At 56.1% G+C, this 12,862-nt stretch overlaps 1 protein-coding gene across 2 annotated transcripts in view; it reads right to left on the reverse strand.

Moving 5' to 3' along the window:
* Positions 1-12,862, reverse strand: part of IGSF21 (immunoglobin superfamily member 21) — a 238,182-nt gene that overhangs the window by 133,590 nt on the left and 91,730 nt on the right. For both annotated transcript variants that reach the window (XM_041765187.1, XM_041765188.1), the window contains exon 2: positions 3,321-3,433. In XM_041765187.1, the coding sequence (XP_041621121.1) occupies positions 3,321-3,433 (113 nt within the window). The remainder of the gene's footprint in view (positions 1-3,320; positions 3,434-12,862) is intronic.

Below are 12,862 nucleotides of genomic sequence, written 5' to 3' on the forward strand. Positions count from 1 at the left end.
CTCCCCACAATGCCCTGCTTTTCCCTTCTAAAGAGATTGGAGACACAGCCCTGGCTGGGCCTGTGTAATCTATTCATTTCCTTCCAAGCTGGGCTCTGTAAGCTCATTCACAGAGGACGGGCAAAGGAAGCTGGGGAAGCAAACAGACGTACAGAAAACAAACAGTGCTGGGCAGCTCCTTGTTTGGGGGGGCTTCTCTGCTTGGGGGGGGTCTGACTGCAGGAGAGTGGGGCTCCCATTGCTGCTTCTCCTGCATCCTCTAGAAGCTCTGCCCTCCTCCCCCCACCCAGGAGCCTTGGTTCCTGCAGCCCCCATCTTGGTAAGCTCTTATCTCTCTCCTTTCAGCTGGCTCCTTGGGGAAAGAGGCGATCAGTGAGGGGAAGGCCAGAGTGGCAACAGGCAGAGAGAGAACAGGCAAGCGTGGACCACTTCCCTGCAGTTTCCCCCATCCTCACCATCCCAGATGGGGCATGCGAGGTTCCCCTGGTCCCAAGGAGACTTCCAAGTCAGCTGAGCCTGCTCCCTCAATCCAGCTACAGAATCACAAGGGCCCAAACATTTGGCTCCGGTGGGCGATTTGCATGTGATTTGCATACATCTGCATACCCCCTCCCCACTCCAGAGGCGTGCAGTCAAAGGATGTGAAGTGAAGTAAAATAAATTAATTAGTGCAGCCTACCATAGCCCAATACACAGGGCCTGACACCGTAAGAGATGCAACTGATTTTCAAGGCAATCAACATGATCGCAGGCAGGCTAGGGTGGAGAGAGCCGGAGAGGCTGGTGATGGGGATTTCTCAGCATTGGCAGCAGAGAAGGGGAGGGAAAGACCACGTCTGAGCCAAGAGCTGGGCATCTTCGTCCTGCCCCGGCCCTCTCCCCGCATCTTCAGGGGACGCAGAGTGGAGCCGCACGGAAGCCGGCTTCTGGTTTCTTACACCTGGGCCTGGCGCTGGCATTGCCCCCACCCTGGCGGCCACCTCTGCAGGCAGGTTTTCACCACTGACACAGAAATCCCTTTTCCAACCAGAGTGAGGATAGTTGCCTCAAGGGCTGGCAAGGCAGTGAGGTGTCCACTGGTAGTTCCCTGTGTGCAAGCGCCCTCCCACCATCGCCCCCATAAACTGTGCCCATTGGGTCTCCGTATTTCTGTCTGCCAGCTGGGCGGGTCTTTCACTTCCCCTCACTCCGATCCCATGTACGGATGGTTGAGGGAGAGACAGTCCCATCGTTAGCAGCGAGCTGCAGTTAATTTAGCACAGTCCTTCTGCCAGGTGCTAATGAGATGCTCGCAGTGTGTCAGCCAAGCAGCTTCCATATCATGTAAATACGCCTCTTAGTGATTCAGTTCATGGCACTGTTTAACATAGGCCTTGACTTTCTCTAGGCCTGTTGATCTATCCGGGATGGCAATCTCATCTAAACTTGGGGCCCCGCGGGGTGTCGAATGTCAGGTTCACACCTGTGGGGCTCAGGCCGCTGCCGGGAGAGCTTGGGTACTGGGGGGTGGGGCCCTAGAGGCGATTTTAAGTGGGAGGGGCTACAATGCTAAGATGGAGAACGATGATTTTGGTTAAAAGGAGCCCAAGTCACAGCCAACAAACCAGCAAAGGATGAATCAAAGGCCAAGAATGCAAGAAGGACCAGCAAGGACAGGATGGTCCAACCAAGGCTGGAGCCAGAGCAAGACTATTGAGGAGCAGGGAGCCGGGTCAGAGTGGTGAGTGTGCCCCCCGGGGGATCCTCTAACACAGGGTTTCCCAGCATCGCCCTGTGCAAGCGGTGGGAGTGTGAAGGAGCAAAGGAACCAGTTCTAGAAGCTTGATCATCAGGTTGCCAATGCTACCCCCCCCCACTCCCCACTCTGCACCCCCCACCTGCTCGCTCCATCCGCTCCATGCAGAGCAGTTCCACTCGACTGTGTCACCTCCCGGTTTCATCTGAAGAAAGGGCAATGCAGCAGACAGAGGTTAGAGAAGTATTGTTTTAGATCAGGGGTTGGCAGACCATGGCCGGTGGACCACATCAGCCCATACAGCCTCTTTCTGTACAGCCCACGAACCAAGAATGGCTTTTTACTTCTCTAAATGGTTGCAATATATATATAAAAAGAAGAATATTTTATGACATATAAAAATGATATGAAATTCAAGTCCCAGTGTCCATGAATACAGATTGGAGCCCAGCCATGGCCTCCCGGTGACACATTGTCTATGGCTGTTTTCACACAATAACAGCAGAGCCGAGGAGTTGTGACAGAGACCATACGGTCCCCAGGAGAGGAGGATATTTACTCTCTGGACCTCACCGAAAAGTGTTGCCAAACCCTGTTTTCTTTCGATCGTGGAAGGGGAGCTCTCTGCTCCAACTCTTGCTCTTGCACCTTGCTCTGCATGAACCTGAGCGTGGCACTGCAACGTCCATTCCAACCTGAACTTCTCCTGAGCCCGGCCAGGCCTGACTCCCTTGTGGCCAAGGGACACCAGGCTGGGGTGCCCGGTTGAGACACATGAAGGCTCCTATCAGTGCCTGAAAAGGCCAACACTTGTGCCCAGTACCCAAGCCGGTGCTCCTGTTGCCACCAACCGGGCATGGACAGGTGGACATCTGTGTGCCTCTAAGAGCCCTGCACCTTGGACCCAGCTCAAGGTGCCAGACACCACGAGAGTCCTACACGTAATCGAAGTAGAAGGAGGACCATCTCTGGAATTAGTTTCAAGAAGGCACAGAGAGCGGGAGGCAGAGATGTCCTTCCAGTTGGTTCCTGTCGCTGCTCTCAAGGACTACACAGGCTCTTCGGGGCTCCCTGGGAGTCTGACCTCCAGCCTAATGTTGGGGCTCCCTAGAGGTGAACCTCCTACCTTACTCCCCTTTCCCTGGCCTGTTGGGACCTGAAGGCTGGTACCACACAAGTTGATCCTGACTCCCTTCAGGGGAGTGCTCTGTGCTCTGCCAAGAACATTACCCAAAGCCTCATGCCTGGAATTGCAGCCTTTGATGTTCCCTGGTTGTTACACAGCACCCAGGCCCCACGGGGTTCTTCATGACTCCTACTTGGTGCTGCTGGGGTTTCCTGAGCACAGGGGCATATTAGGGACACAGAGGAGACCAGAAGGAGGGAGAGACCCCAAAGCTGGAACAAAGTGGTCTTGGAGGAGGGTTTGGGCAGAGGATGGGAACCTGGCTGAGGGCACAGAACAACACAGAGCTGGGTTAGGACGGAGGACGCAGCCAAGCCTGCAAGGGTCTCCAGAGGGGCTCCGGGGACTCTACCTCCAGCCCTGGTTGGTGGCGCGGAGGAGACAACTGCGGCGACTTACCCGGTACCACACGATCTCACGCATGCGACCATCGGTCTTGAAGTTACACTTCAAGGTCACGGCATCACCAGCCACCACGGGTGGGAGAGGCTCAATGTTGACAGTCAGGTAGCCTACGGGAAAAAAAGAAAGCGGAGGTGAGGGCATGTGAGCATCAGAAAGGTTGGGCCAAGTGGGGCGGGGTGGGGGGAGGGCTGGCACCGCCGTCCGGGGTGCCGTTCGCACTGGAGCCCCTGCGATTGGTGCCGGGCTCATCGCTCCCTTCCTCCTTCTCATTGACCTCTCCACCCTGAGGACCTCCCTGGCTCCTGTGGGTCCCTCCAGTCCTGAAACATTTCTTCTGGGCATCAATTTTCCCTTGAAAGTAAGACCCGCTGGCAGCTGGGGGAAATGCCTCAATGTATTTCTACAGATCGTCCCAGGGCAACAGTCCTGCGGTCACACACTATCCCTCCCTCCTCCCTATCACGGAGCCTCCCTATGCATTGGCCAGTTGAGCCCCACGGGAAATGAGTGTGCCACAACCCATCTAATCCGGCATTCCCAAACCTACGTGACTACCGGCCTCTTAGGCATCCCTGAAGCCCCATCGGCAACCGGTGCAGCCAGGGTCCCATGGAACCCACACTGGGAAACTATTCTAGGGTCCCGGACTACCTCCGTTCCCAGCCTCATAACCAAATTACTCCTGGTGAAAGGGGACGAGCTCCCTGAGGGGCCTCTGAATCTCCCATCTCACATGCCGGGCCACCCAAGGGGGGAGGCAGCTCCACCCCGAGCCCACACCGGTGGAGGGCTGATTACGAGCTGACCACCTAGGGACGAGCCCAAACCACTGCAAGCACGAGAGGCTGCGTCTCGCCCACCAGCAGCCCCTGGAAATCCCAGGAGCGGGCACCCTTAACCTGGAAGCCGCACCCTGGGGAAACACTCCTGTCTCCACACCGGAGTCCAGCCTGGTGAGGCCTCTGACCCTCTCCGCCGCCTCCCGCAGCCCCATCCCAGAGGGCCAGGCCCCGCTCCAGCTCGGCAGGGGACCTCATTCTTGGGCTGATCGTCCGGGCCCATCTGATTGGCCTCCTGTCGGTTGATGTCCAGCCATTGATCTGATGGATCAATCCAGTCCGATTGTCTTAATGAGAAAACTAGCCAGGATGGTTCAGGGATTTCAATTGTGCAGGCAACCTGAGCACACGGAGCTCAGGCGCCTGACCCCTGCCTGGAGCTTAATAGTTACAACACTCCCCGGGGGTTAAAGAAAAGAAAAAAAAACAACAACCCAGAATTGACCTCTTCAGGATCAATTTGGAAGCGGGAATCAGGATCGACTTGTGTGGTACCAGCCTTCAGGTCCCAACAGGCCGGGGAAAGGGGAGTAAGGCGGGAGGTTCACCTCTAGGGAGCCCCAACCTTAGGCTGGAGGTCAGACTCCCAGGGAGCCCCGAAGAGCCTGTGTGGTCCTTGAGAGCAGCGACAGGAACCAACTGGAAGGACATCTCTGCCTCCCGCTCTCGTCATTCATTCAGCCTCAGTTTGCTCCCACCTGCTCTGAGCAGGGCGGTGACCCGGGGAGCAGGATGTCCCAGCATGGCCCTGTCTACTACGCATGCACAGTCTGGGGACAGACTCACAACCTGGTCACACTCCGTGGGCGGGTGGAGGTGGGGGCCGCGCAGGGGAGGGAAACTTTCCAGTCTGGACCATCAGGGAAGTCCCCAAGCCCAGGCGCATCCCAAACCATGACAAACGAGGAGGCCGCCCCTCAGAGGCTGGAGCCCAGTGACAGAGAGGACTCTGGGTAAGCCAATCCTGAGCAGGACGTAGTAATAATGGGTCACATTTCCAGGGCACCTACTCCGAGACAGGTGCTGGCCTAAGCGCTCATTACACACTCATTTCAGTGTCCCGACAATCCTAGGGGAGAGGAAGCAGTATTATTCCCACTTTCCATAGGGAAACAGAGAGGTAAAGTAACCTACCAGGGTCACACAGCTGTCAGTGACACAGCTGGGACTGAAGCCCAGCCTGCTGATCCGTTCGGACCGCCACGCTATACACAGCCTCTCTGATGATGGGAGGGGAGGGCAGGGCGGTGGACACTCCACATCCAGCCCTGGGGACGAGGGGGACACGCTGCTGGAGGGCTGTGACAGAAGCCCAGGACCTGATCCTGCCTGCTGCCATTCCCAGCCCTGGGCAGACCCCCTGGCTCACCCGTCTGGCGGGGGGCAGGCGGCTGCCCTCCCCCAGGGTCTCACCTCGGAAGCTACAAGCCAGATGGCTGAGAGCTCAAGACCAGAGAAGGGCCCCCTCCCACCGGAAGGAGGTGGGAAGGACACACTCTGGGATGGGTAAATCCTGGGTGCAGATGGTGTGTGCATGTGAGGCGGGCCAGGGCGGGATGGAGGTGCCAGCTTGCAGGGTCGCCATTTGTTGGCAAACCACGGGGGAATTATAGGTGTGACTCCGGAGGGGACCAGGGGGACGAGCGAAGTTCTGGCAACCAGTGGTTGTGTTAGGAGCCCCACAAGGTGTAGCAGATGTCCGGGGCGTGCAGGGTGAGAGCTGTGAAGAGCCCCCTGCATGGCAGCGGGGATGGGGACAGGGTCACAGGGGACACACGAAGAGGAGATTTAGAAGGTGGGCACCTGAGTAGAGTGGTTTTGATGCCTTTAGACCACACTTCCTGGAGTGTGTAGAGAAGAGGGAGCTTCTGATAGATGTTTCAGGCAACAAGACTTCTTTTTTTTCTTTTTTTAAGATTTTATTTATTTATTCGTGAGAGACGCACAGAGAGAGGCAGAGACACAGGCAGAGGGAGAAGCAGGCTCCATGCAGGAGCCCGATGTGGGACCCGATGCCAGGACCCCGGGGTCACGCCCTGAGCCAAAGGCCAACACTCCACCACTGAGCCACCCAGGCGTCCCGCAGGCGACAAGATTTCATTACCAACCCTGCGCTGAACAAAATTAAGCACACTCCTCCCCTTCAAGACTTCTCTCCTTCCAGCTTCCTGTCTTGCCTTCCTTCATAAAAACAAAAACAAAAAAAAATCATTTGGAATCTATGCAGTGCCGGGCACTGCTCCAGGCACCGGAGACACAGCAACGAGAAGGGGCAAGTCCCGCCCTCACGAAGGTGACCTTCCAGCAGAGGGGGCAACAGTCAAATAAGCGAACGAGGGGACATACGGCAGGTGGTGACAGATGCCACGAAGAAAACAGACCAGGGTAAAGCAACAGGGACGGCGGGGCAGGGGCCGCTCTGGACCGGGTGGCCCTCGAGGCCTCTCTGACGGGGTCAGAGGGAAGGCAGGTGTCTAGAGGGAAGGCACTGCGGACGGAGAACGCCAGGTGGGCACACGCCCGAAGCGGGAGTGTGCTCGGGGTGCTCACTCAGTGTGGCCCAGGGTAGGAAATTCCCTCCTAACCCCGCAACCACTCTGGATCCCATCTTCGCCTCAGCATCTTGCATGAGTAGGACCAGGGCAGGGGCGAAGGGGAGGTGCCGGGCTGAGGGAGCGGCTCACCCCACCGCAGGCCCCTGAGTCCCGCCTGCCTCCCCTCCTCCAGGAACGGGTCCCTAACTCCAGGCGGGAGGGACTGTGTCTCACATCCCGAGGTCCCCTGCTTGGGGGTGGGTGCTGGGGGTGCGGGCTCCTCACCTGGCCACCCTGGGAGCTGAGGGAGGGGCTCCGGCCACCGCGCGGTGCCTAAAACCTCCTCCCTGGGCGTGTGGCCCGTTCCCACCCCCCACCCCCCCGCCCCAGTGCCCGGGCTCCCGTTTGTGCAGTCACCAGCTCTGGCAACAGCCCATGAGACGCGGCGCCGCTCGCTGCGTGCGTCGCGCTGGAGTGTAGTTGTCTGCGCATCTGCCTCTCCTTCTGGAATGCGAGCTCCATTAGTATCAGTAGGGTATGAAAATGAGACTCGACAAGTGCTGCTTTCGGAGCTTTCCGACGCGCAGGCGGTGCCGATCCTGCCACCCCCCACGCGTGCTGCTCCGTCAAGGCGCCGCCGCTTCCTACCCGAGGCCAGCACAAGGCTCAGGTGACGTGCGGTGTGTGGGCATCACCTCGGGTCCGGAGGGAGGACCACTAGCCGGGCGGTGGGGGCGGGGGGTGGCGGGGAGAGGCAGGTGACAAGGCAATTTTCTGAGAGATGTACCAGGCGAGGACGGCGTCAGCGCCAATCAACACCTGGATCACAGGTGAGAAGTCACCTTCCCCACCGCAGACGCACACACGGGAGGGGACGGCGAGGGCTCGTAGCCAAGGAGGCTTTTGCAAAAGAGAAACACCAGAAAAGGTCCCCCTTTAGGTCGGACGAACACTGCTCCAGCTCCCGTTTCACCAAATTCCCTCGCCTTCTGAATGCCTTGCCCTGGATCCTTCTCCGAAGGTTCCTCCCTCCCTTCCCTTGCTTCTCCCCCCCACAGGCCTCCGACCAATGTGAAGCCAGTTAACCTGGTTCAAGTTTCTTGCTCCACCACTCAGCAGTGACCTGGGCAAGTTGTGCGGCCTCCAAGGGACTCAGTTTCCCCATGTGCAATGTGGACATGGGACTAAATCCCAGGGAGGTGAAGCATGTTCTAGGGTATCGTTCCCCACGAGCCCTGCCCACACGGGGAGGCGTCCCTGGGCAGGGCAAGCTGGCACCAGGCCTCCTGCCCTCCCAGACCTCCATTCCTTCCCGTTTCCCACCAGCCAGCCGAGGAAAGATGGTGGGAAGAGTGGAGTCTGACATCTGGAAGTTAGTCAAGGGGTAGGAGAGTCAGAGGTGACCAGGGATCAGAGCCAGGAGACCCACGTGGCATCCTTCCCCCGAGGCAGAGGACAGAAAACCGAAGAGAAGAGATGTGAGCAGGACCCAGGACCCATGCCCCCTCCCTGCTTCCTGCTACGGCCCAGGTCCGGGCAGGTGGGAAGGGGCAGCTCAGCAGGTAGGGGTTGGGGGAGACAGGCTCATCCCCCAGCCAGGAGGCCGTGAGCATAGTCGGAAGAGCCTCCGAGACGTGAGTTCTGGTCTCAGCCGTGCTGCCAACCAGCTCTGGTTCCCCTCTTTGGGCCTCAGTGGCCTTGCCTCTAAAATGAGGAGTGAACTGGATTTTTAGGGCCTTCCAGCTCCAATCAATCCCACGTCAGATGTTAACTGAGCCCGGTTCTTGCCCCCTTCCTTCCTGGTACGTCTCAACACCATTTCTCCGACAAGTGAATCCATCAATTAATCAGCCACCAGCTAAAGACCGAGCTCTGTCTCTCTGTGCATTAAATTTGCCACCAATCAGCCTTTTGCGTGAAGGACCCCAAGCTCGGTATCAAGAAGCAGGATCAGGAGTGGAGCTGGATCCATCTTAACTAAGCAGTTCATTATCCCGTACGGGGCCATCACTCTCCCCTCTATCTCTGACAGCATTTACACCACTCCCGTTAAGATACATTTAGCAAAATCGCAGGCAATATTTAGGAACCAGGTGCCCTCCCCAACGAGGTGATGACAAATAGTTCCTCGGCCCGGAAGCTCGCCTTGTCATCTCCCAGTGCTCCTCCGCTCCCCTTTCCCTGCTCAGAAGGGATGCTTCCACAAAGCCAGCTCACGTCTGGCCCCATGGGCCAGCGAGGGTTGCCATGGGAGGGGTCCAGACCTGCCTTGATGTAGAGAAAGGAGACAGAAGTTATATTAGGGTGACCAGATGTTTCAGTCTGGATTTCCTAGGACAGGGGCTTTCGACACCGACCAAACCAAACCACAGGGGTCACCCTAGTTAACGCTCCGCCATGGCCCATGGATGGCCCTTGTACGTTGCTTAAACCTCTCTGCCTAGTTCAACAATGAGGGTGACCACACCTCCCTTGACCAACTCAAGGACTGGTGGAGTGAATCTGATCTCCTCCATCCTGGTGCCTGACTCCACACGGGTTCAGTAGACTTGGGTTCTAGAGGGAGTAACTTGCGGATTGGGGTCCGGCTTGGACTTCCTGCATCCGTTCATGCCCTTCCAGCATCCTCTGCCAGCAGCCAGGATGCTTTCTCTAGAACGCACACCCCTGGCCTTCTTAGGGGCCTTCAGAACTGCCAGTCGCTCCATAGGAAACATCTTGCATCCTCCCCGGGGGAGGAGGGTCTGGTGCACGCCGGGCTCCAGCTCCCCGTCCAGGCCCTGCTCTTCCTCACGAGCACCCCATCTCTCACTGCTGGGTCCTAGCACTGGTGCTCCCCTGTCCCGAGCCCTCACTCTTGGCTTGGGATGCTGCTGTTCATCCTTCAAGGATTAATGGAAATCTCACCTCCTCGGATGACTTTTCCTGACTCCCCAGGCTGTCACAGTCCCCGACATTCCCCCTTCCTCCCTCCCATTAAGGCCCCAGAGGAGGGCTTGTAATGATGTATTGAGGGCCACTGCCGCGAACCATATCTAGGTGCTGTGGCACCCATGTGCCCGCAGCAGGGCCTAAATCAGAGTCTCTGTCGGATGAAAGAACAGATTAGCCCTGCCCGGGCCTTAGGCTGTTCCGTATGTAGAGGGGGTGGTGTTCCCAGAAGGGTCCTCGTGCAAGCAGCTCGTCTCTGCATCTGCATGTGATGCATGTGCCCAGGGCCAGGGTTCTCCATGGACTCAGGTGCCTTCTGCACCTGTGTCTCCGGCCACATCTGCCTGGACTGGCATTAGTGCCCCCTTAGACTACCCAGGGGACTCTGGGGGGTCCAGGCAGGGGGACTCTGTCCAAAAGAGGAAATGAGCAGTGGATGGATGTAAGACACACCAACTGGGTGGGCAGAGAGCATGACCCGGGGCCCCAGAAAGGGGGTGTCCACACGAGCAAGGTGACTGCCAGGACTGGCAGGCTCGGTGTCGGGGGACGGAGCTACTGCTGCGTTCTGAGCCGTGTCCTGCTTGTCCTGGGAACACTGTGCTGAGCAGGCGCCCTGTCTCCCTTGCTTCTAGGAGCCTGGCTGCCAGCGGTGGTGACCAGGGACCTCGCAGCGGATGGGGTAGGGACCCGGAACGTAGGACACCACATTACTGCTTCATGCACCCTTGCATGCTGCAGCTACCTCAGACGAACAGGTCCCCACTTGGCTAAGGGAACACCCGCACGCACGGCAGTCTCTACCCAACTCCCTCACCCCCGCACTACTACCTCTCTGGGCCCAGCCGCAATCATTTATTGCTGGCCCACCGCAACGCCTCCCCACCGGTGCCCAAACCCACCTCTCTGAGTTCATCTCGCCCCCTCCCCTTCCTCCTTTCCTCCACCCACCCACAATGAACCCTACCCCTCCCCGAATACTCCAAGTATATCCCCACCTCAGGGCCTTTGCACTTGCTGGTCCCGCCTCCCAGAACAGCTTTCCCTCCATACCTACGTGGCTCAGTCTCTCAGCTCTGCTGCTCAACTGCCATCTCCTTAGGGAGGCGCCTTTTCTATCTTTAAAAAATAGTACCCCTGTCATTGTCTTGCTCTTTGCCCTCCTTTATTCTTTTTTAAACATTTATTGGGTTTATACTGATTTGGTTATTGTCTACCGATATTCCCTCCCCTTATCCGCAAAGCCAACCAAGCTCCACGAGAGCAGAGCCCTGGTGTATGCACGTGTGTTTCAGTCCCTCCCTCCCTCCCTCCCCCTCCAGAATTCAGACTGGATGATTTCTATTGATCAACTTTAAGCTCATGGACTTTTCCTCTGTCATCTCTGTCCTGCTACGGAGTCCATCCCGTGAGGTGTTTTTTTTGTTTGTTTGTTTGTTTTCAGTTATTATATTTTTCAGCTCTAGAGCTTCCATTCGGTTCTCCTTTTTTACCTTCTACTTTTTTGCCAAGCATTTCTATTTTAATATTTGTTTCAAGACTATTTGTGATTGCCTGTCCAAGTATTTTTTTATATATATATAAAAGCTACTCTAAATAAATAAATAAATAAATAAATAAATAAATAAATAAAAGCTACTCCAGAGTCCTTGTCAGATCATTCCAACACCGGTGTCACCTCATCACTGCTGATTGTCTCCTTGTGTGAATTGAGATTTTCATGGTTCTTTCTGTATCGAGTGATTTTAGTTTGTATCTCGGACATTTTGAGTATTACCCTATGAGAGTCTGGTTTATAGACTTGTTTATACTCATTCTTTCCTGGGCACTTCAAATCCTGGTGTTCTTTCCCCGAGCCACCTGCTAGTGTTTATGTCTCTGATTTTCCACATAGGTGTCCACACATTCTGTCCAGGTCTCACAGTCATATGAGTGGGAGATAAAGGGAGGCTGGTCTTCATCACGTCACACCAGAAGTCCTTCACTTGTGTGTGTGCTTTTTTAAACCATGACTTTATCCCTAGAAACTAGAACAGTTCCTGGCATTTTTTAATTTTTTTTTTAAAGATTTTATTTATTTATTTATGAGAGACACAGAGAGAGAGGCAGAGACGTGGGCAGAGGGAGAAGCAGGCTCCATGCAGGGAGCCCAATGTGGGACTCGATCCAGGGACTCCAGGATCATGCCCTGGGCTGAAGGCAGGTGCTAAACCACTGAGCCACCCAGGGATCCCAGTTCCTGGCATTTCAATAGGAATTGCCATACATACGTGTTGAAGGCACCAAAAGCTGAGCAAATACATGTGATTAGTGCTTGGTGATTTTCAAAGGATACCTGTAAATATTAGCTCACTGATCACCATGGTAGCCCTGTGGGTCAGTGTCCCCATTTTACAGGTGAGGAGATGGAGGCGCTGGGATACAGAATGACTTCCTCGTGATCACACGGAGGCAGGCTTGGCAGGCAGATTCTGAATCTGGTACTCCTTTGCCATCCCTCCCACAGGAGCCCCCTGCCCATTGCTCTCAAATGGCAAGTAAGTTGAAGACAGGGGTGAGTCGGAGGGTCAAGTGCCCACAAGGACCTGGAAACCTTGCTCTGGGTGCGCAGGGTCAGACGCCAGGCAAGATCAGCAGGACATAACACCTCCACAAGGGACAGCAGGATGACTGGCAGGCAGCTGAGGCCATATTCAAGTTCAAAGCCAGCAGATGATGCTAGGAAGGCCAGGGAGAGGTGTCTGAGACCGTTTCCAGGGCAGTGAGAGACCCAAGCCTGGACGGATGAGTTTATTCTATCGCAACCCTAACGTGCACAGTCCCCTGATCCCAGCTCCGGACATTTACCTTAGTCTGAAAATGCCGGTTTGGTGTCACTCAAACCATCACTTTTTGATGTAAAGTAGCTGCAGAAGAATCAAAGGCCATGCACTGTGACTTCTCTATCAGAGGCAGGGGCTGCACCTGCCATCAGACTAGGAGCTCCCTGAGGGCGGGCAGGGACAGTGTCTCACCTCCTTCTGTGGGTATGAGTGCAGAAGTGATGCAGGGACTCATGGACCCCACTCCCTTGGGAGAATCATCCTAGATTCCCAAGACGTTCCTGGGGCAGACAGTCAGGTGGTAGCAGCAGTTCCACCAGCTGGATTTAAGACCCTGCTGGGGTAGATGATGGGAGTCGGGGTCACATAAATTCCTGATGACACCCTCCTCTCTCTGTGGGGCTGGGATT

Source organism: Vulpes lagopus, chromosome 8 (genome assembly GCF_018345385.1).
Source record: "Vulpes lagopus strain Blue_001 chromosome 8, ASM1834538v1, whole genome shotgun sequence".
NCBI classification, from domain to species: Eukaryota; Metazoa; Chordata; class Mammalia; order Carnivora; family Canidae; genus Vulpes; species Vulpes lagopus.